Source organism: Chlorocebus sabaeus, chromosome X (assembly GCF_047675955.1).
Source record: "Chlorocebus sabaeus isolate Y175 chromosome X, mChlSab1.0.hap1, whole genome shotgun sequence".
NCBI lineage: Eukaryota > Metazoa > Chordata > Mammalia > Primates > Cercopithecidae > Chlorocebus > Chlorocebus sabaeus.
Genome location: NC_132933.1, coordinates 133,880,649 through 133,902,853, shown reverse-complemented (window position 1 = coordinate 133,902,853; position 22,205 = coordinate 133,880,649). Strand labels below are relative to the sequence as shown.

General features: G+C 43.2%; 2 protein-coding genes and 1 long non-coding RNA gene across 18 annotated transcripts in view; 1 reads left to right on the top strand and 2 right to left on the bottom strand.

Moving 5' to 3' along the window:
• The window catches only part of PHKA2 (phosphorylase kinase regulatory subunit alpha 2), a 90,514-nt gene extending 77,188 nt beyond the window's left edge, over nt 1-13,326 (bottom strand). For 2 of the 6 annotated variants that reach the window (XR_496978.3, XR_496977.3), the window contains exon 1: nt 12,873-13,326. Coding sequence is in view for 3 of the 6 variants with exons in the window: in XM_007991211.3 (XP_007989402.2) it covers nt 12,873-12,950 (78 nt within the window). In the remaining 3 variants the exon portion in view is untranslated. The remainder of the gene's footprint in view (nt 1-12,872) is intronic. The other 4 variants (XM_007991211.3, XM_007991212.3, XR_005236375.2 and 1 more) reach the window with 3 other exon arrangements.
• Nucleotides 13,327-13,493: 167 nt separating this feature from the next.
• The window catches only part of LOC103231678 (uncharacterized), a 63,282-nt gene continuing 54,570 nt past the window's right edge, over nt 13,494-22,205 (top strand). The window contains exon 1 of the long non-coding RNA XR_005236376.2: nt 13,494-13,670. This is a non-coding gene — a long non-coding RNA (uncharacterized lncRNA). The remainder of the gene's footprint in view (nt 13,671-22,205) is intronic.
• The window catches only part of ADGRG2 (adhesion G protein-coupled receptor G2), a 132,514-nt gene continuing 128,612 nt past the window's right edge, over nt 18,304-22,205 (bottom strand). For all 11 annotated transcript variants that reach the window (XM_007991207.3, XM_007991210.3, XM_073013853.1 and 8 more), the window contains one exon: nt 18,304-20,016. In XM_007991207.3, the coding sequence (XP_007989398.3) occupies nt 19,832-20,016 (185 nt within the window). In that variant the 3' untranslated portion in view covers nt 18,304-19,831. The remainder of the gene's footprint in view (nt 20,017-22,205) is intronic.

Below are 22,205 nucleotides of genomic sequence, written 5' to 3'. Positions count from 1 at the left end.
TGCTTTACTTTTTCAGATTGCTAGTGAAGTTGAGCCATCGTTTAGCCCGTTTGTTAGCTTTCTTCTCTGCACACTGCTTGTTTACATTGTAGAATACAATATTACTATAGAAATATATAAAACTATTATAAATGATGAAGGGAATCAACTTAAAGGGATACAGTGAAGTAAGTCAACTGGATTTAAAATATTTTTTGGTTATTCTGGTACTATGTTGCAAATCCCTTCTCTTTGTAATGAAAAGAGAATTATTTACAAACCCAGAAGCTAAACAATGATGGTACCTGCTATCTCATCAAACAAGCACTCAACTAAGATGGAAACTTGAATCCAATCAATTATATAAATGGCTGACTCTCCAAGGACTCTCTTAGGATTAAGCTTTTGTATTAGTTATATATTGCTAAATAACAAGTAATTCAAAAACTTGGTAACTTAAAACCAATAAACCTCTATTATCTCTCACAGTTTCTGTGGGTCAGCAATTCAGAAGCAGCTTTAACTGGGTGGGTCTGGCTCAAAGCCTCTCATAAAGTTTCAGTCAAGATGTTGGCCAGGGCTGCAGTCATCTGAGAGCTTGACTAGGGCAGAAGATCTGCTTCCAAGACGTGATTCAAAAATCTTTCCCATTCTGTAGTTCATCTCTTAGCCTTGTTTAGATAAACTTCTTGTCATAAGAGGTTTTGCTTTTGCATATAGTTGAATTATCAATTTATTTTATGATTTATGATTCTTTTTATTTTCTTAGTTTAAGAAATTATTTCCTGTCTCAAGATCATAAAAGTGTTCTATTTTAAGTTTTATAGCTTTGCTTTTCATATTTAGGTCTTTATTCTCTCTAGAATTTATTCTTGTGTATGGTGTAAGAGAAAGAATTTCTTTTTTTCCATATAGACAACCAATTGTCCTAACATTTTTTATTGAATAATCTATCCTTTCTGTTCCTGAGGTCGTCTTCTTTTCCACTGGTCTATTTGTCTGCTTCTGTGCCAATATCACACAATTTTAATGACCTTAGATTTATGTTTTGAAATCTGGTAAGGCATTCCTTCCCCTCTTCTATTTAAAATGTATCTTGGCTATTCTTGGCCCCTTACTACAGCATGTGACTTTTAGGATCAATTTCCCTGAAAAAGTCTCTTTGGGTTTGGATTGGCAGTCCAATGAATTTCTACATTAATTTGGGGAGAATATGTCTTTACAACACTGAATCTTCCCATTCAAGAACATGCTGTGTCTCTCCTCATATTTGTCTTCTTTTATGTCCCTCAATAGAGCTTTAAAACTTTCTCCAGGCATGTCTAGCCCTTGCATTAGATTTATTCAACAGTTTTCGTTGCTACTGTGAATGCTTTTCTAAGAAATGATAACATTTACGAATTGTTTGCGGCTGCCGTAAAGGGGTACCTTCATTACTGCATATGGATCTTATATGTGGCAAACTTGCTTGAAAAATGGAAAACTCTAGTTCCACTCGTTTTGGGTTTTCTGTAGCACTTTTTTCTGCAAATAATAATCTCCATGATTCTTATTTCCTTTTCATGTCTGTTACATGGAGGCACAATTACAATGCTGAAGAGAGGGGGTGATGGTGGGAATCCTTAAAGTTCTTGACTTTAAATCTTCCCCCAATATATTACTTACGAGGTTTGTAGATTTATTTTCACATTACCCTTTATCAAGATAATAAAATTCGAGTGTATGCCTCATTGTCTAAGAGGTGCTTTTTCTGAGACGGAGTCTCACTCTGTCACCCAAGCTGGAGTGCAGTAGCATGATCTTGGCTCACTGCAACCTTCACCTCCCGGGTTCAAGCGATTCTCCTGCCTCAGTCTCCCAAGTAGCTGGGATTACAGGTGCCCGACACCACACCCTAATTTTTGTATTTTTAGTAGAGACAGGGTTTCACCATGTTGGCCAGGCTGGTCTCAAACTCCTGACCTCAGGTGATCCATCCGCCTCGGCCTCCCAAAATGCTGGGATTACAGGTGTGAGCCACCGCGCCTGGCCTTAAGAGGTGCTTTTAAAATCATTAATGGATGCTGAATTTTGTCAAATGCTTTTCTACATCTATTGAGATGATCACACTGTTTTTCTTCTTCAATTTATTAATGTGGTAAAAATACATTAATAGATTTTATAGTAAATTTCCTTGTATTTGGTGGATAAACCACACCTGATCATGATGTTTTTTATACACACTGCTTGATTCATTTTCTTAGTATTTCACTTCATGTATTAAATATCAATATTCATAAGTGAATTTCCTCTGTAAGTTTTATGTTTTAGCATGCTTTGTTTGACTATGGTATCATGGGGTATTGGCCATCTGAAAGGAGTTGAGAGCTGTCTCTCTTTATCTTTTATCTGAAACAGTTTAAGATAGGGATTATCTGTTAATCCCTTGCCCCTCTGTCAACAACAATGGAGTCACTGTACCCACTGGGCAAAATGCCAGCTCTGGCTAAATCTGCCTCTGCCAACTCTGAGGGTGCACTCATGCAGCTGAATGTGGCTGGAGAAAAATACACAGCCACGCTGACTGAACTCCCTTTAAATTAATGACCCTTAATGCTGTCCAACGATTGTCTAGAAATCCCTTGTTCATTCATTCCCTTTTTCTCCTAAAGGACTGCTTCGTACCTTCTCTCTCAAACCTCCAATAACTCCTTCCCATCCTCACTCTCAGCTAGTGACTGTGCTTCACATTTTGCTGAGAAGGCAGAAGCAATCAAAAGGGAACATGGTGCCAATGCGCCCTGTTTCCCTCTTGTTTTGATGGATGAGCTATCTGTGCTCCTCTCTAAGGTCACCTGCAATATATATGCTACAATCTACCTGTTCTCATGCATGCCAGGACTTTGCTTCTTGCATTATCAGTTTTCCCCTGTCTACTAGATCATTCCCACCAGATACATAATTTCTCACATTAAAAAAACCCTCCTAACCCCATATCTCCATCCAACCACTGCTCTTATTTACAGTAGAACTCTTCAGAAGAACTGTTTAAATTCAGAATCTTCAGTTTCTGTCCTTTCCTTCTCTCTTGAGTCCGATTTGCCCAATTTTTGTGTCTTACACTCCATATAGACTGTTGGACATGGTCACCAATAACTTCCACATCCCCAAATCTAATGGTCAACTCTTAGTCTTGATGCTACTTGACCTTGTCTCATTATTAGCCTTTTACTCATGATTACTTCCTCCTCCTTGAATCACCTTCCCGACTTCTATCTTAGTCAGTTTGGGTGGTTTTAACAAAATACCATAGACTGGGTGGCCTAAACAACAGAAATATATTTCTTGCAATTACTGGAGGCTAGGAAATCTGAGACCAGGGTGCCAGCAGGGTCAAGTTCTAGTGAGGGCCCTCCTTCTGGCTTGCAGATGGCCACCTTCTTGCTGTGAGCTCACATGGTGGTGGTGAGGAGAATCATCTCTTTTGTGTCTCTTCTTAGAATGGCATTATTCCCATTCATCAGGACCCTACCCTTATGACCTAATCATCTCCCAAAGGCCCCACCTCCTAATGCCATCACCTTGAGATTAGGGCTTCAACATAGGACTTTGGGGGGACACTGACCCTTGGTTGCTTTTCCTGCTACTTCCGTGATGGCTTCTTCTCGTCCCCCTTGGCAGCACCTCCCCCTCATAATCTGGATCTCTTCATTTTCAGGGGTCTCCTCTTTGAACCTCATCTCTTTTCTGTCTGTACTTGTTCCTGTGATCTCGTCTCGTCTCAGGGTCTTTTAACCTCCACACATATACCAATGACTCCCACATTTCTGTCTCCAGCCCAGACCTCTCCCCTAACTTCTAGACTCACATATTTAGCTGCCTACTTATCATTTCTACTTGGTACTGATATGATTTGGCTCTGTGTCCTCACCCAAATTTCATCTTGAATTGTACTCCCACAATTCCCACATGTTGTGGGAGGGACCTGGTGGGAGGTTACTGAATCATGGGGGCAGGTCTTTCCCACGCTGTACTCGTATAGTAAGTCTCACGAGATCTGATGGTATAAAAAGCAGAGTTTTTCTGCACAAGCACTCCTCTCTTTGCCTGCTGCCATCCACATAAGATGTGACTTGCTCCTCCTTGTCTTCCGCCATGATTGTGAGGCTTCCCCAGCCACGTGGAACTGTAAGTCCAATTAAATCTCTTTTTTTTGTAAACTGCCCAGTCTCAGGCATGTCTTTATCAGTAGCTTGAAAACGGACTAATACAGATGCCTAACAGACATCTCAAACTTAATAAAACTCTATCTTCCACCCCAAACTTGCTTCCCCACAATTTTCTCCATTGTAGTAAATGGTAATTCCATACTACCAGTTGTTTAAGCCTAAAATCTTGAAGTCATTCTTTTCTTTTTTCACAAATGCAATACTCACTCCACCATGAAATCCTGTTGTCTCTACCTTTGAAATTTACCCCAAATCTCACCATTCCACACTGTCTCCACTTGAACAACCCTTGTCTGAGTCATCATGCTCCAACTGCAGAAACTTCCTAACGGGTCATTCATTCTGCTTTGCCCCATGGTCCCCTACAGTAAATATTCCACGCAGCCAATGGAGTGATTCTTTTCAAACATGATTCGGATGATATCATTCCCCTGCTCAAAACCCTCTCAGGGCTTCCCTTCTCACTCAGAATAAAAGTCAAATTATTTATTTATTTATTTATTTTTGAGATAAAGTCTCACTCTGTCGCCCAGGCTGGAGTGCGGTGGCACAATCTCAGCTCACTGCAACCTCTGCCTCCCGGATTCAGGTGATTCTCGTGCCTCAGCCTCCCGAACAGCTAGGATTACAGTTGCCTGCCACCACACCCGGTCAATTTTTTAATTTTTAGTAGAGACAGAGTTTCACCATGTTGGCCAGGCTAGTCTCAAACTCCTGACCTCAGGTGATCCACCTGCCTCGGCCTCCCAAAGTGCTAGGATTACATGCGTGAGCCACTGCGCTTGGGCCAAATTCTTTAATTTCCAAGATACATAAAGAAATCAATCTCTAAATGTTCCTTGGTCCTTCTCTGTAAAAGCATCTTGGACTAGGACTTTTTGGACTCATTCCATTTCTTTAAGGGTTACCGGTCTAATCAGGATTTAATTTTTTCTTAACACTGGTAACCTTTATCTAGAAAACAGCCCACTCTTAATATAGTAGTCCTTCCTTGTCTGGTTTTGCTTTCTATCATTTCAGTTACTAGTGGTCAACTGTGGTCTGAAAATACTACCCACAATAAAATATTTTGAGAGAGAGAGAGAGGCCACATTCACATAATTTTTATTACAGTATATTGTTACAATTGTTCAATTTTATTATATTTCTTAATCTCTTATAAACTTTCTCATATGTATCTATGTACAGGGAAAAAACATAGTATATATAGGGTTGCTACTATCTATGGTTTCAGGCACCCATGGGGTCTGGAATGTATCGCCTGTGAATAAGGGGGACTCCTGTATTGTTCATTTGTCCCTCCTCCCTCCCCCCATCCCTCTCACCAACCCTGCCAGAAGTCTGCCTATTTACTAGTCTTTTCAAAAAATCAGCTTTTCACTTTGTCCATCTTTGCTGTCTGTTTTATAGCACATTAATTGCTGCTTGTACCCTTATTATTTCCTTTCTTCTATTTTCTTGAATACACTCTGTTCTTTTCACAACTGTGAGTTTATTAATTTTTAAATCTTCCTTCTTTTCCAATATATACATGTAAGGATATAAATTTCAAACTCCACCTTAGCTATAATCCCATACATTTTTATTTGGAATGTTTTTGTTGTCATTCAGTTCTAACTCTTTCGTAACTTCCGTTATAATTTCTTTTTTAATCCGTGACATATTCAGAAGCAGGCTAGATAAGTTTCCAAACATACATGGGAGGCATTAGCAATTGTTTGTTATTGCTCTCTAATTTTCTTGCATTTTGGCCAAAAAAATGTGGCATGCATAAAGTTGATCTTTCAGTATTTTTTTGAGATTTCCCTTATATTCTAATCTGTCATCACTTTTTGAAAAATACATCTTGTGAAGCTGAAACAAATAAGTATTTTCTATTGGTTCAGTGTGGAATTCTATGTAAGTGTACTTAACCAAATTTGTTTCTTACAGTGCTCCAATTTTCTATGGCCTAATTATTTCTCTGCTTGATCTAACAGTATCTGAGAGAGGGGGTTTAAAAACTCTCACTATGATTATGGATTTGTCAACTTCTCCTACAGTTAGGTCAAGTTTTGCTTTACATACTTTGAAGCTATGTTGTTAGTATTCTGCAGATTTAAAATTGCTGTATTTTTCTTGGTGAATTAGCCCTCTGTCATCTAGCAATACCATTCTGTATCCCTAATATAATTTAAAAAAATTTTCAAAGTCTACTTGGTCTGATATTCATAGATCAACGTATTTTTGGTTAGTTTTGCTCAGTATATCTTGTCCCACTATATTACTTTCAACCTCTCAGTATCCTATGTTTTAGGTTTTGTCTCTTACAAATGACATACACCTTTTAAAGTTTTAAAAAATAATTTCTATTATCTGGGCCAGGTACAGAGGCTCACGCCTGTAATCCCAGCACTTTGGGAGGCCAAGACGGGCAGATCACCTGAGGTAAGGAGTTCGAGACCAGCCTGGCCAACATGGCGAAACCCGTCTCTACCAAAAATACAAAAATTAGCCGGGCATGATGGTGCCTGTAATACCAGCTACTCGGGAGGCTGAGGCAGGAGAAATTGCTTGAACTTGGGAGGCAGAGGTTGCAGTGAGCCAAGATCATGCCACTGCACTCCAGCCTGGGTGACAGCAAGACTCTGTCTCAAAATAATAATAATAATTTCTACTATCTGGCGGATTTCAGCATTTATACTTGTTGTGACAGGTGGAGATACTCACCACTATGCTAATGAGGAAGACTCTTGCTGTGATTACTAATACTGTATAGTTGGATTTATTTGCATCTTATTTTGTACTTTATATTTACCACACTTTTTTCTTTACTTCCTACCCTCCCCAGCAGCCTTTTCCTCCCTTCAGCCAGATGATCAGATTTTCTTTATTCTGCTATCGTTTTTAAAATTATATATTACAGAGGCCGGGCGTGGTGGCTTATGCCTATAATCCCAGCACTTTAGGAGGCCGAGGCGGGCAGATCATGAGGTCAGGAGATTGAGACCATCCTGGCTAACATGGTGAAAGCCCGTGTCTACTAAAAATACAAAAAAATAGCCAGGCGTGGCAGCATGTGCCTATAGTCCCAGCTACTCAGGAGGCTGAGGCAGGAGAATCACTTGAACCCGAGAGGCAGAGGTTGTAGTGAGCCGAGATCGCACCACTGCACTCCAGCCTGGGTGACAGAGTGAGACTCCATCTCAAAAAAAAATTAAAATGAAAATAAAGTTATATATGCCACATATATTAACAGTAATGCTTAAACACAAACTCTTATCTTAAAAGCTATGATAATACCTTCATCATCCTTCTTAATGGGATAAGGCCCTTAGAATGCTTTCGCTACTGGCTGGGAGCTCACGCCTGTAATCCCAGCACTTCGGGAGGCCAAGGCAGGTGGATCACTTGACGTCAGAAGTTCAAGACCAGCCTGGCATGGTGAAACCCCATCTCTACTTAAAATACAAAAATTAACCAGGTATGGTAGCACACACCTGTAATCCCAGCTACTCCGGAGGTTGAGGCAGGAGAATCACTGGAACCCAGGAGGTGGGGGCTGCAGTGAGCTGAGATCATGTCACTGCACTCCAGCCTGGGCAACAGAGCAAGACTGTCTCAAAAAAAACCAAAAAAACACTTTCACTCCAGTCTCTTCCTATTCTTCTGTCATATTATTATTTTCTAGTACTTAATTATATCTTTTTTAACTCCCAAATTCCTCTTTATTATTGTTACTATTTGTTCCATACTCCATGTTTTATTTATTCCATTTTTCTCATTTTAAATTCCATGGCCATTAAATAACAGTATTTACTGTTCCAGTCTCTTAGTTATTTGCTTTATTATACTAAATAATCTGTCGTTACAGGGAACACTGCCTTGACCATTGTTTTGCCTTCTGATCCATATTCTCTTATCACCACTTCATACTTAATACTTTTATTAAGGAGCCTTCAAACAGCTGTTAGTGAAAAAAATGTACAAAGTTCATATTTCTTACCTGAGCCAAAACAATCTAAAAATTTCTTTTTTTAAAGGCAACAAAGGCCGGGCGCAGTGGCTCAAGCCTGTAATCCCAGCACTTTGGGAGGCCGAGACGGGTGGATCACGAGGTCAGGAGATCGAGACCATCCTGGCTAACACGGTGAAACCCCGTCTCTACTAAAAAATGCAAAAAACTAGCCGGGCGAGGTGGTGGGCGCCTGTAGTCCCAGCTACTCGGGAGGCTGAGGCCGGAGAATGGCGTGAACCTGGGAGGCGGAGCTTGCAGTGAGCTGAGATCCGGCCACTGCGCTCCAGCCTGGGCCGCGACAGAGCGAGACTCCGTCTCAAAAAAAAAAATAAATAAAAAATAAAGGCAACAAATGTTTAATGATACTTCCTAGAGTATATATTTACAAAAGCAAACCTGCAAAAGGACCTTTTTGGAACCACAACTCTTTCATTCTTTGCATTAAAGATCCAAATAATATTTAGCAGCAAGTATATTTGGCAAATGACTAATAGGAAAAGTTCTTCTCTTTCACAGATACAGGAAAAGGAATTCATTCAGATGTTAGCTTAACTAATAATTTAATTTAATAATTACTATTTAATATTTAATAATTTAATTAATTTAATAATTTCAGCCTTTACTGAAATTATGTGAGCCAACTACTGCCTCTAACGGAAGAATGATTGTAGGGAAAAGAGAGATCAGACTGTTACTGTGTCTATGTAGAAAAGGAAGACATAAGAAACTCCATTTTGATTTGTACCCTGAACAACTGTTTTGCCTTGAGATGCTGTTAATCCATAACTTCAGCCCCAGCCTTGTGCTCACAAAAACATGTGTTGTATGGAATCAAGGTTTAAGGGATCTAGGGCTGTGCAGGATGTGCCTTGTTAACAAAATGTTTACAGGCCAGTATGCTTGGTAAAAGTCATCGCCACTCTCCAGTCTCAATAAACCAGGGGCACAATGCACTGTGGAAAGTCGCAGTGACCTCTGCCCTGGAAAGCCGGGTATTGTCCAAGATTTCTCCTCACTGAGACAGCCTGAGATATGGCCTCGTGGGACGGGCAAGACCTGACCATCCCCCAGCCCGACACCCGTGAAGGGTCTGTGCTGAGGAGGATTAGTAAAAGAGGAAGGTCTCTTGCAGTTGAGATAGAGGAAGGCCTCTGTCTCCTGTCTGCCCCGGGAACTGAATGCCTCGGTATAAAACCCGATTGTACATTTGTTCTATTCTGAGATAGGAGAAAAACCGCCCTGTGGTGGGAGGCGAGATAACGCTGCCGGCAATGCTGCTGTTACTCTTTACTCCACTGAGATGTTTGGGTGGAGAAAAGCATAAATCTGGCCTACGTGCACATCCAGGCATAGTACCTTCACCTGAACTTATTTGTGACACAGATTCCTTTGCTCACATGTTTTCCTGCTGACCTTCTCCCCACTATCACCCTGTTCTCCTGCCGCATTCCCCTTGCTGAGATACTGAAACTAGTAATTAATAAATACTGAGGGAACTCAGAGACCAGTGCCGGTGCAGGTCCTCCGTATGCTGAGTGCCGGCCTCCTGGGCCCACTGTTCTTTCTCTATACTTTGCCTCTGTGTCTTATTTCTTTTCTCAGTCTCTCATCCCACTGAGAAATACCCACAGGTGTGGCGGGGCAGGCCACACCTTCAAATGATGATTAGCTGATTAGCTTGACATATTTAACACAAAATGATTTCTAACAAATGAAACCAATGTAAATTGATCTCAATTTAAAAAGCAAATCAGAAACAGAGTTCAGAGTTGTTACCAGCTGACACTAAAAAAAACGCCTCCTAAACATCTGCACATATCTACAGAAGGTGGGGAGATACAGCATAAACTTTAGAAACCATTCGTGCAGCTCATTCATTTTCTTTAAATTGTGGTAAAATATGCATAACATAAAAGTGCTCATTCATTTTTCCAGAGTAGTTAGGGGACCTGCCTAAGACTACTCAGAGAAGGTGATGAGGCCTTGAATGGGTTAGGGCTCTACAACTGCGCACACTAGTTGTGGGGGTGAATGGGTGCAATTCTGCACTTGTGGATGCATGACATTTACCCGGCAGAACTGTGCTGGGAGTATCCTGGTTAGACAGAAGAGCTTGACGACACAGGAAGGGTAAAAGAGGGCAAACATGAGGGTTACTCACCAACTACCCCCAAAATAAATACAACTAAAGGCTCACACAACTTTTTTTTAATCATTAAAATGTTGGGGAGGAAAGTCCAATCTCACAGATTTGCTTTCATGAGAAGACAATTCTTTCGCTTCTGAGGGAAGGCAAGCCTGGACAGATAGCTGGGTTATTAGGATGGCTCGGGTCCTGCAGTAAGTCTTTTACCAACAAGGACTTAAGGGTACCTTTCATGCCTTTGGCCACTGCTTGATGCAAAGGAAGGAAACTGATGAGATCTCTGTACTTAGGCTCTCTTGGCATCAATGGGGAGATATATTTATGCTCAAGGAATGAGGAGCTGTAGCAGGACCTTCAGGAAAGGGCGCACCATGAGCCAGAGTACTCCTGCAAGGACCATGAGGCCTGGGCACAAACATGTGGCCTCTATCAAAGTCATGACACCACCAAGAGCACCCATTATTTACTGCTGCCCAGTAGGCGCCAGACAAGGTAGTAGGCACTAATTTTTTCCTTAGAAACACTCAGTGGAAGCAAGTGTTATTATCCTCACTTTACAGATGAGGACATGGACTCAGAAGGGATCAAGAAAGATCACACATGTCATTCAAGGCAGAGCAGAGGATTCAAACCCAGGTCTGACAAAAGAACCAAGCTTCATCAGCAATCCTCAAGGCCCCCTCCATCATAGTCATGAAGGGAAAGGTTTTTCAACTTGGATTTTAAAACACTTTATAGATGTAATTAGAATATACTCCAAGGAGGAAGGGGAAAAATGACCTTCATGTGCCTGCCTACTACTTCTCCCACTCTCAACTTGAACATCATCTCTTCCAGGACTCCTCTCCTGCTCCCACAAACTGGGTGAGGGGTCCTTCCTCAAAGTTCCCAAAATAAAGACCATCATCCTTCATGTGCAATCTCAAGCTCTGAAAATTTAAAGTGTTTTCGTAAGTTTGCAGCAAGCTCTTTTGGTGGCAAAAGATGAGCCGAACTAATGCAAAACTCTTTTCAGCATTTACTGAAATTATGTGAATATTCATATTCTGATGTGGAAGTAATAACCTGTTTGATGAAGGGGTGCTGCCCAGATCTGGCTGCAGTTATTATGGCATATATAGTACGTTGTATGCATATTACCTTTCTAAAAGCCAAACATTTCTGATGGGCAAACTACAACTGGTCCAAAGGGTTTCAGATAATGGACTCTGAGGCCAGGTGCAGTGGCTCATGCCTGTAATCCCAGCACTTTTGCGAGGCCGTGGTGAGAGGATGACTTGAGGTCAGGAGGTCGAGACCAGCCTGGTCAACACAGTGAAACCCCGTCACTACTAAAAATGCAAAAATTAGCTGGGCGTGGTGGCGCACGCCTGTAGTCCCAGCTACTCGGGAGGCTGAGGCAGGAGAGTCGCTTGAACCCGAGAGGCAGAGGTTGCAGTCAGCCGAGATCGCACCACTGCACTCCAGCCTGGGCGACAGAGTGAGACCCTGTCTCAAAAACAAACAAACAACAACAACAACAAAGAAAACAGATAAAGGACTTTGGACCTATACTCTATGCATAAATGTTACTGCACTACGATCATTTATTCTTTGTAACCCCAGCACTTTGTAGAGTGCCTTGCGTATAACAGATACACCACAAATATTTCCTGAGGAAACAAGGCTAAGAAATTAGCTAAGAAGGGAAAACGGTCAGTGCCTTGGAAATGACCATGGCTCCCAACTTGCAGGTCAGGCCTCTAACCCCTGAATGCCACTGCCTTCGTTGACTTTGAAGGCCCTATAAATAGTTGCTGTTGATTGAGGGCAAGAAACATAGCTGCTGTCTTCACTAGGAATAAAAATAGTTCAGTGGTCTTACACTGATGGACCCACATATAATTTTGGCCCAGGAATACAAAGCATAGCAGGCATATTCATACCTCGGACCACATGGGCAGTGTCATAGGATCCCGTGAGTTTGGGAGCCTTTGGGTCTGACCTGCTACATGCAGTGACCTTTCTGGCCTCACAATTTTCTCATCTGTAAAATAGCAACCAAAGTAGCCCCAAAGGGCCTTCCAGGTGGGTCTCTACCAAGGCAGCTCATGGGAGGGACAGTAGCTGTCTCCCCACACTGCAGAGCCCTGTGTAAACTTCAGGAGCTTCTTCACTCCTGTCTACTGTTCTCATTCAGTGTAGTCTGTCCAACCGCCCCACCCCCACCGCCCCCACACACCTATTTTCTCGTCCAAAAAAAGCACAGTCAATGCAAAAACAGGCAGTTTGGACCCCGGGCACGGAGGAGGCTCATTCTCATCCTGAACAATGGCCAAAGAATTCTGTGAAAAGTAGCCGTGGCAACAGTTAGGTCCCCTGAATCTTAAGGAGAACGGCGTGGTAATGGGGTGGTAATCACTGGCTAGCAAGGACTAGATTCAAGTAGCAAACTCTTAATTGCAAGGTCTCAGGTCACAAGAGGGCCAGAGGCCTGGGGAGGAGAATGAGTGACACGAGAGGGCAGTTCCACGCGTTCCCTGTGGGGGCGGTCCCTCCTTACCTGGTAACACAGGATGGTTTGCTGCACCAGCCGCGCGTACCCGTCCAAGCGGACCCCGGAATTGCTCCTGCTCCGCATCTCCCAGACGCTCCCGGGCCGTAGTGCCCGATCTGCCGCGTGGGCGCGGGACGTCGGGGCTAAGGCCTCCAAGCGGGTCTGGTTCCCGGACACTCACAGCCTTAGACAGTTCTCGGGATGGGACCGGGCAGGAGGAGGTCGAGACTTTTCTAAACGCTAGCCCCTAAGTCCGGTCGGAAAGCAAGCCAACCAGAGCTTCGCGCGGTGGGGAGGCGCGGGGGCGGGGACGGGGACTGGAGCGATGAAGGTCCCGCCTCGGCCAGGCCTGCTGGGCTCCCGACGCTCGCGGGAGCAGCGGGAAACCAGGTTCGGGCGTGGGGCGAGGACGCCCCTGCCGAGCCCCTCTTACGTCCCGGCGGTCGCGAGGAGGTCCCTCGGGCGGGAAGAAGACGCCCGCCCACCCCAGCCGCCGGGTAGCCCGCCCAGGCCGCGCTCAGCCCCGCCCCTGGCTCCGCCCCCGCCGCGGAGCGGAACCCTCCAAGTAGTGGCCTGAGGGGGAAGGAAAAGGGGGCGGCCCGGGAGAGCAGCTGCGAAATCAGCAACGGGCGGGAACCAGGTTGCCTCCCTGACTCCCTTCTCTCCCCGGCCGGCTGCCAACCACAGCCTAGGCCAGAGAAACAAGCCCTTCCGTCGCGGCCACCTGGGCGCTTTGAACCCGCCCTCCGGACCCGCCCCCGCCCCCGCGGCAGAGTGGAACCTTTGGAGCCCTGGGGGGCACAGGTAAGGAGGTGGCCCCGCCCCGCGCCCTGGAACGACCCCCACGGCCCCGCCCACACCCCCGGCCCCGCCTCCGCCGCAGAGCGGAACCCTGAGTCGCGGCTTCTTGGGGGGACGAAAAAGGAGGCGGCCCGCAGGAGTCTAGGGGAACCCGGCTCCGGGCGGGGAAGGAGTTGGCTTCCCTGCGTGGTAGTGAGGAGCCCCCCGAGACGGGTGCCAATCCCACCCGAGGCCGGAGAAAGAGGGCCGCCCACCGCGGCCTCCTGGGCACCCCTCTGAGGGTCAAGATTGTAGTCCCGCCCCTGGCCCCGTCTCCGCCGCCTAGCGGAACTGGAGTAGCGAGACCCAGCCCGGAAGAAAAAGGGGGAAGGCCCGGAGAGGTGCCCCAGTGACACCTCTGGCGCCTGTGACCCCGCCCCTAGCCACCTGGGCGCCGCTTTCCCGGGCAGGTTCGCAGTTCATCTCCCACAGGTCTACAGCTTGAAACTTGGCATTCGTTATAATGTTTCGTGGCTGCTGATAACCCACAGTTCACAATCTGCGACCTGGTATTCATTGTCCACCAATATCTGGCCCACATAGGAATTCACTGGACAGCTAGACTAATGTAATCATTGTTTCCGCAAGCTCTTTGCCAGTCTCCATGCGTTTACTCTATGCTTGACCCCTTCGGCTCTTCCTCCTCCTCCTTGACTAACTGAAGCCTATCTTTCCCTTAACGGCCAGCTCAGCTCGTCTGTTAGCCTTCCCCATTTTCTGAATTTCTATAGCCATTTGTTTAGTAAGAGCTTAAGACTTAGAGTCAGTTCAATTTGAGTTCAAATGTCAGTTCTGCCATTTACAAGTGTTATGACCTTTTGCATCCCGTTTTACGTTTGAACTTCAGTGTTCTCATCTGTAAAATGGGGATAATCATAGCACCTACCTCACAGGATGACTTAAGATCAAGAGGATGAATATAAAGCATTTAGCACAAGCCTGGCTAGTAGAAAAATACTTAATAAATCATAACTAATTTCGTTGTCACTTGGCCACAATGTATTGCTTCCTGTTGTTATTTGTGTTTTCACGTGTGGATGAGGCATATTTTCCTAATTGGAATGTACGTTATTCATTGAAACAGTCTTTTGGTATCTCCTACCATGCCTGGTACAGTGTTGAGCGTATAGTTGGAGCTCAATTAATGTTGCTCGCATGAGTAAATGAAATCAGTCCTGCTTAGCTGCATTCCCTTATGTTTGGTCCTTGACCAAGTTTATGTTAGATATTCCAGAACATAAATCTATGGCTTTACTCTGTCACTCAACTAAGGCGCCAAACCCCTCATCAGCTCACATATTACTTCATATAATACTTTGTTTTCTTAATATTGGCTCTTGAATTATGCAGCGATCCATGTGATGTGCCTCCATGAAGAATTTGCTGTGGTCTAGGGGTGAATAAAACTAGACATTGTTATCATCACTAAATGTTTTGGAATCTGAATATGTACTCTTGCTAGAATTTTCATGTATTTATCTGTATCTAAAAGCTGGGATCATTGCTTCTTTTCATTGTGGCTTTTGTTTCCATTGGGTCCTTCTTTAGGAGTTGATTTTGCAGCCATACAGGAAATAACTGATCTTTGCTCCTTATCTGGCATTTCCACCTAGTATAGAAATATTTTCAGTTTCTTGACTTCATTCTTTGCTAATTCTGCTATATACACATGCACCCCTTTTGGTGTATAGGCAGTCTACATGCTTAGGCTTTGGTCTATACGATTGCATAGCAACATCTAAGCTATGTTCTTCAATAAGCTCAAAATTCTGGGATAAAACCAAGAAGGAAGGCTACTCCATTTTAGCTTTTAAATTTCGAAGCAAATTTTAGTGATTCATTTTGGACCAGTAAGCTGTGCTATATAATAAATCAGTCTCATGTTTTAGTATCCTCATATCCCTGAGGTACAAAACCTCCATATCTTGGTCCCCATATCCATGAAGCCATTCTCTGGTTATCACCCAATAGAAATTTGTCTGCAAGTCGTTTCTCAAATATTTGTCAAGAATCAGATATAGTATAATGATAGGGAATGTTATTGTTTCTGAAGCTGATTCGTGATCTCCATGAAGATGAAAACCCAGAACTGGACCCTGGGGTAGCACCATGTATGATTTTTCTGACCCTAACCAGAGGATCTGCCATCATCCTGCCACAGAGGCTTCAGCCCAGGTAGTTTCTAGAGAGCCCCGTGTTAACATCCAAGGTGGAAACCAATAAATATTTCTCTTGTAGGGTTCAGGTCTTTGGCTCTAAAGAAAATCACTCCATCTTTGACCCAAAGGGTCAAATCTGAATGAGTTTGTTGAAAATGACCAATTCACCAAATTTAGTTATTTATATGATAATTTAGTTGACTGGAAATCATTTTTTCATTACATTTTAAAGAATGTGGAATTTGTCTCTGCTCCAGCTTCCTGTAGCTTGTTTGAGACTGAGAGATAAAGAGAGGAAACACCAGGGAACATAAGATTTCTTTACAGTGAGGAATATATTTAAAAGAATATATTCTAAAAGAACATATATTCCATTTTTGCCTGCTCTGACTTCTTGATGCTGTACCTGGAGATTAACATGAAAAGAAAAAAGTATATACTGTCCAGGCGCGGAGGCTCACACCTGTAATCCCAGCACTTTTGGAGGCTGAGGCTGGTGGATCACTTGAGGCCAGGAGTTCAAGACCAGCCTGGCCAATATGGTGAAACCCTATCTCTACAAAAAATACAAAAATTAGCCGGGCATGGTGGCAGGCGCCTGTAATTCCAGCCACTCGAGAGGCTGAGGCAGGAGAATCGCTTGAACCCAGGAAGTGGAGGGTGCAGTGAGCCAAGATTGTACCATTGCACTCCAGCCTGGGTGACAAAGCAAGACTCTGTCTCAAAAAAAAAAAAAAAAAAAAAAGTATATACTGATAAGAATTCTTCAAATTGAAGATTATGTTCTTCTTATGCCTACCCAGTCTTAACTTTTTCCTGTCCTTTGGACTCCAACTAGAACAGCAAGGAGCAGAGACAAAGAAAAACTAAAGTCCTTAAAATGCTCTTATGGAGACAAAATGACACCAAACAAGTCCACTCTGTGAATTGGTTATGCAGTAAATTAGATCTTCGTCTAAATGGCCTTCAACAAACTGACTGACTCCTAGCTGACCTCGTTAGACACACCCAGTATCCCAAGTTAAGCTGTTTCACCGTTTTTTGTTTGTTTGTTTTAAAGACACGAGGTCTTTCTATGTTGTCCAGGATGGACTCAAACTCCCTGGCTCAAGCGATCCTCCTGCCTCGGCCTCCCAAGTAGCTGGGACTACAGGTGCTTGCCTGACTTGCTTCACCATTTTCTGTAAGAACGATCATGATGCTGCTCACTGAAGTCAGCAGACTTCCTTTGTGGGGTTAATGGCTGCAGTGTGTTTTGAGGAAAACAAACAAACAAACAAACCAAAACTACTCCAATATTTTGAGGAAATACTTCTTTAAATACTGGCTTCTGCCCTGACACTCCTTGCCTCCTAATATTGGCACCACCTCTGTTTCCTTACAATAGCATCTCAGATCGTGGGATCAATCTTAAACCCAAAGGAGGATGCTTCTCAGAAATACTCTCTGTCCTGCCGTATGTCTGTGTAAAGTAAGAAAAATAGATGAGAGAATTCAGCTTAAGGACCACAGCAGAGACACAATAGGAAAAATAAGGGGGTGGGACCTAAAGGATACTGGACATTGTGCATCCTTTTATGTATATTTTGATTATATAATCTGTTTTGGGGGATTGATTTCTGAGGTCTCACCCCTCCCTCAATCTAGAAGATCTCACATCTTCCTTATGAATTTAGTACTCGGCATCTTTGTGGGAGCTGAGGACCTTGGAAGAAGAGATTGCTCAGAGACCCTGGCAAGGGTGAGGTCAGCTTCCCGTATTTGGGGATCCCACATGCTAACCAGCAATGCAGAAATCCCAAATCCTGTTCTCACTTTTCAGTAGTCCTGTTTGACATTGAAGAAGCAGATACTTGGATGAGATCTGAATTGGGTCTTGTACATTGCCTACAGGCCAAAGTCAATGTGTTGAAGAGATAATCTTGAAAGGGTAATGGGAAAATGGAAAGGAGACCTCAGAAACTGATCTCCTGAGACAGAACAACCCTTGCTCTAATTTAACAGTCACAGGGTACCTGCTGTTTTCCAAAAGATGTTACTGTTATGTTTGTTTTCTTAAGAGATGGTGTCTCGCTCTGCCGCCTAAGCTGGAGTGCAATGGCACAATCGTGGTTCACTGCAGCCCCAAACTTCCAGGCTCAGGCAATCCTCCATCCTCAGTCTCCTGAGTAGCTAGGAGTACAGGCACACAACACTGTGCCTAACTAATTTTTAATTTTTCGTAGAGACAGGGGTCTCCCTGTGCTGCCCAGGCTGGTCTCAAACTCCTGTGCTCAAGCAATCCACCTGCCTCAGCCTCCCAAAGTGCTGGGATTACAGGCGTGAGCCACCATGCCCAGCCAATTGTGTTTGTCTTAATCAGCATGTCCTACCACTTCCGTGCCAGGCCGCCAGGGAAAGAGACTGCAGATGTTTTTTCTTTGTGAAAATTACCAAACTTAAAGATCTTAACTGCAAATTTATTTCATTGATTTTGACATTTTTGATTTTAACATATAAATACAAGACAATTAAATAAATCAGAGAAGAAATATTGCAAAGATAAGTCAGCACTCACAGAAATGTGTATTATTACTATGGTTAGTCTGAGATCCAACATTCACTTGAAATATATGCAAAAGAACCTTAGTGAAAGACTTAACTAAAAGGGTTTTGAAATGTTCCTAATAAGGACGTACTTGAGGCATTGCTCAAGCAGATGTAGGTGGGAAGCAAGACAGATCCTGTATATAACTAGGAGCAATCAAGGCTCGATACATGTAGCAACAATAGCAGTGCAGGACAGTTCCCTGTTCCCAACAGCTGCTCCCCTTGTCACTGTGCATTCTTCAAGACACATTTAAAAAACAATTACAGCTCTGGGTAGGTCAGAGTGTACCAGTCATAACAATCAACAATGTACCATGCAGTTGCCTTTTAAAGAACAGCAATATGATTTTGTTTTCCATATATATATATGTACCTTTTTAAGAGAAGGAATCCTAGTCTACTCTCCTGTTCTGAAAGGCTCTGGGGATTTGAGAAGCAGCAGTGTATGTACCTCATCTATGTTCACAATTTTCCTGACACATGGTCTGGATGACAGTTCATCCCTCTCTGTGGCCAAGGTATAAAGCTAAATATCTTGGTGCAGATTCTATAATCCGACTACTGGGGATGCGGTCAGGGGATGGGTATTCATATTGGATGCTGTGTTTGGCTGTACAGGTCGTACACCCAAGAGGGTGAGTGGGGCTAAAACATGGTCTCCACTCTGTTTGCCAAACCATGAGCCCATAGGGCTGTGTCTGCCCAGTGGGGGCATCTTTTTCTAACTTGCTCAAAGGCACTGTATGAGCTAACTGTGGCACTGTCTGCTTACATTTTCCCAGTCTGGCTGGGATCATTATTTCTTGATTTCACTGAGGTTTCTGTATTTCACATCCCATACCATCTCCAAGGATTTTCTGAACTATCACATGAGACAAAACAACCATGATTCTACAAAGGAATACATTTACACAGTGGAAAATAAATAGCAAAAAAATGTAGAAGTAAGATTTTTGACACATGGGTCACTAGAATTTAGCTTATATACAACAAAGGCAGGCACAACTAAACTCACCAACAGGCTGCAGTCAACAGTTGCTTTGTATGATGTTATCAGAGATAATTTAGCTTCTTTAAAAGGTGGCTGAAAGTTCACTACCTTTTTTTGTTTTCTTTATAGGAGTCATTCTTAACGTATTGTTTAAAACCAGCCTTCTTATAAAATGAAAGATAAGAAACCAAATCAGAAATGTCTAAAAACCATGGTGTAATGTCTTGGTTTCTTCTTGTAATAATAATCATTGCCCTTAATTAGCTTATGCTTCTCCAGATGTTGCCAAGAATAAAATGAGTTGATTTTCATACATCTCACATTGTGTAAAAGGTAAAATTGGACATTTCACACTGTCAAGCATCATGCTTTGATTTTACAAGAAATCACATTTGTTCAATAAAGTGTAAGCTTCCCCGCTTTGAAGTCCTTCTGAGAGCCATACGACCTTTCCCATTGCAGGAATCTTCCTTCTCATTAAACATGTGCTGTTTTCCAGTGAAATCGTGAAGGCACACATCTCCATTCTGAACACTAAAAGAAACCCCATTCCTCTCTGTAGAAGCATTTCCTGTATAAGGAAACACAAAGCAGGTGGCATGAAGTATCCACAGAAAACATTAAAAAGCAAACAAACTTAGGCATCTCTTTATTCTTAAAGCTGTATTTGTAAAATATGTTTTTAAAAACATTTGTTATATATGTTCATATTTTATTTATTTTTCATTCCTTCCCTAAGGCCACTCAAAGTAAGCATACCAAATTGGAGATTGCTTCAGAAACCAGTTGTCTATGGCAGGTTTTTTTTTTGTTTGGTTTTTAATGAAACAGTCAAAATCTGAAGCAAGGTAATATATTAATAAAAGGCCCACTTCCTAACTCTGGTTGGATATATTTTGACTTCAAGTAGCAGCATATGTATAATATAAGCTAAGGTAATACTTTGGTCTCCCAAAAGGTTAATGTTAACAGAGATCCCCATATGTACCCTTAGGAAGTTCTTGGTTCCCTAGGTTCCTATAAAATGAAACTGTACCAGAGAAACCAGAGCAACCAGCTACAACAGTCATGGCGAGAAGAAATCATCTCTCTTGTAGACTAAACCAGCTCCTCTGACTAAATCAGGATAGGACCAATTCCCAAGAGGAAACTACCAATTCCAACTTCAGAGTCCAGGCCAGGGAGCAGCCGGGCACTCAACGGTAACTTGGTTTGGATGTGGGCCTTCCCCACCCCAAGCAGGCCCTCAGTTGTAGGGGAGCCCAGGTGCTGGCCTCCTCTAGTTACTTGGCACCATCCTTCTGATCATTAGACCATTGGGAGACTATTTAGAAAGCTGAATAATAAGCCCATTTGTTAGTTCATGACATGATTATGATAACAATGATCATAACAGTACTGGACACTTTATTATTTCATTTAGAGCCCTGCAGGGTGGGTACTACTATTATCCCCATTTTGCAGATGAGGAATGAAGGTTTCAGAAATTAAGTGCTCTCCCCAAGGTTACACAGCTCAGAAGTAATGGAGCTGACGTGTGATGTTGATTCCAAACTGTGATCCTTGTGGTCCTGGGTACCAAATGAGATGGCTGCTGGTACCCCACCCTCTAAGGCAGCTCAGAACTGAACTATGTAATATTCATGCAAACTAGGTGATGAATATGGTTAACACAGCTCCATCTGTGACACAGATCAAATAGGGCATGTGACTGTCTGAGGCAGCTGTTTGGATTTAGGCATTTCAGCTTGAGGACATTTTGGTGCAAGAAAAATTTGGCCTGGCATAATAAACAAACCATTACACTTCTAGCTTTCTTTTTTTTTTTTTTTTTTTGAGACGGAGTCTCGTTTGGTGGCCCATGCTGGAGTGCAGTGGTGTGATCTTGGCTCATTGCAACCTCTGCCTCCTGGGTTCAAACAATTCTCCTGCCTCAGCCTCCTGAGTAGCTGGGACTACTCAGGACTACCCACGTCTGGTTGCTTTTCATATTTTTTATTAGAGACGGAGTTTTTCCATGTTGGCCAGGCTGGTCTTGAACTCCTGACCTCAGGTAATCCTCCTACCTAGGCCTCCCAAAGTGCTGGGATTACAGGCGTGAGCCACTGTGCCCAGCCCTAGCTTTCTTTTTTGAAATTGCCAATTCCATTCCTCATCTATCCCAGATGCTGGGGCGAGGACTGAGGAGTCAGGGATGTTTATCTGACATGCACATTATGTGATATTAAACACTGAGTCATTTTGGCAGCCTTAAAAAGTACCCCCACCCTCACCGTCAAGCATCGAAAGTAGCTGTGTCAAATCAGCTGTGTTAAACAACTGTGGTAAAATGTGCTGTTTCCATCAAATCAGATTTCCCAAAGGATGGCAATATATTGATAGAGCTAGGCAGGTGAGGCTTCATCCCGGAGCTCTTTCGAGAGTATGGAAAAATCTGGTTTATGGATTCAGAGCCCCAAACACAGTTGTGATTCTAAGGGTTCTTGATGACCCAGCTCGCTCCTTTGATGTCTCTCCTTTCAATTTGCTTTCTCACACTAACGTACTAACCAGCTGTGCTCCCCACTGCCTCGCCTCTGTTTACCTACATTGAATCATTCCTGATAGAGCTATTTGGTGTAGAGCCCAGAGCTTGCTTTCTGGTATCAACGGTAAAGAGCTAAGGCTATACAGCAGTTATTTCTCATCTTTTACAACAGTGATTCTCAACTGGGGGCAATCTTGCTCCCTTTTCCCCCCGCTCCCCTGGGACAGTTGGCA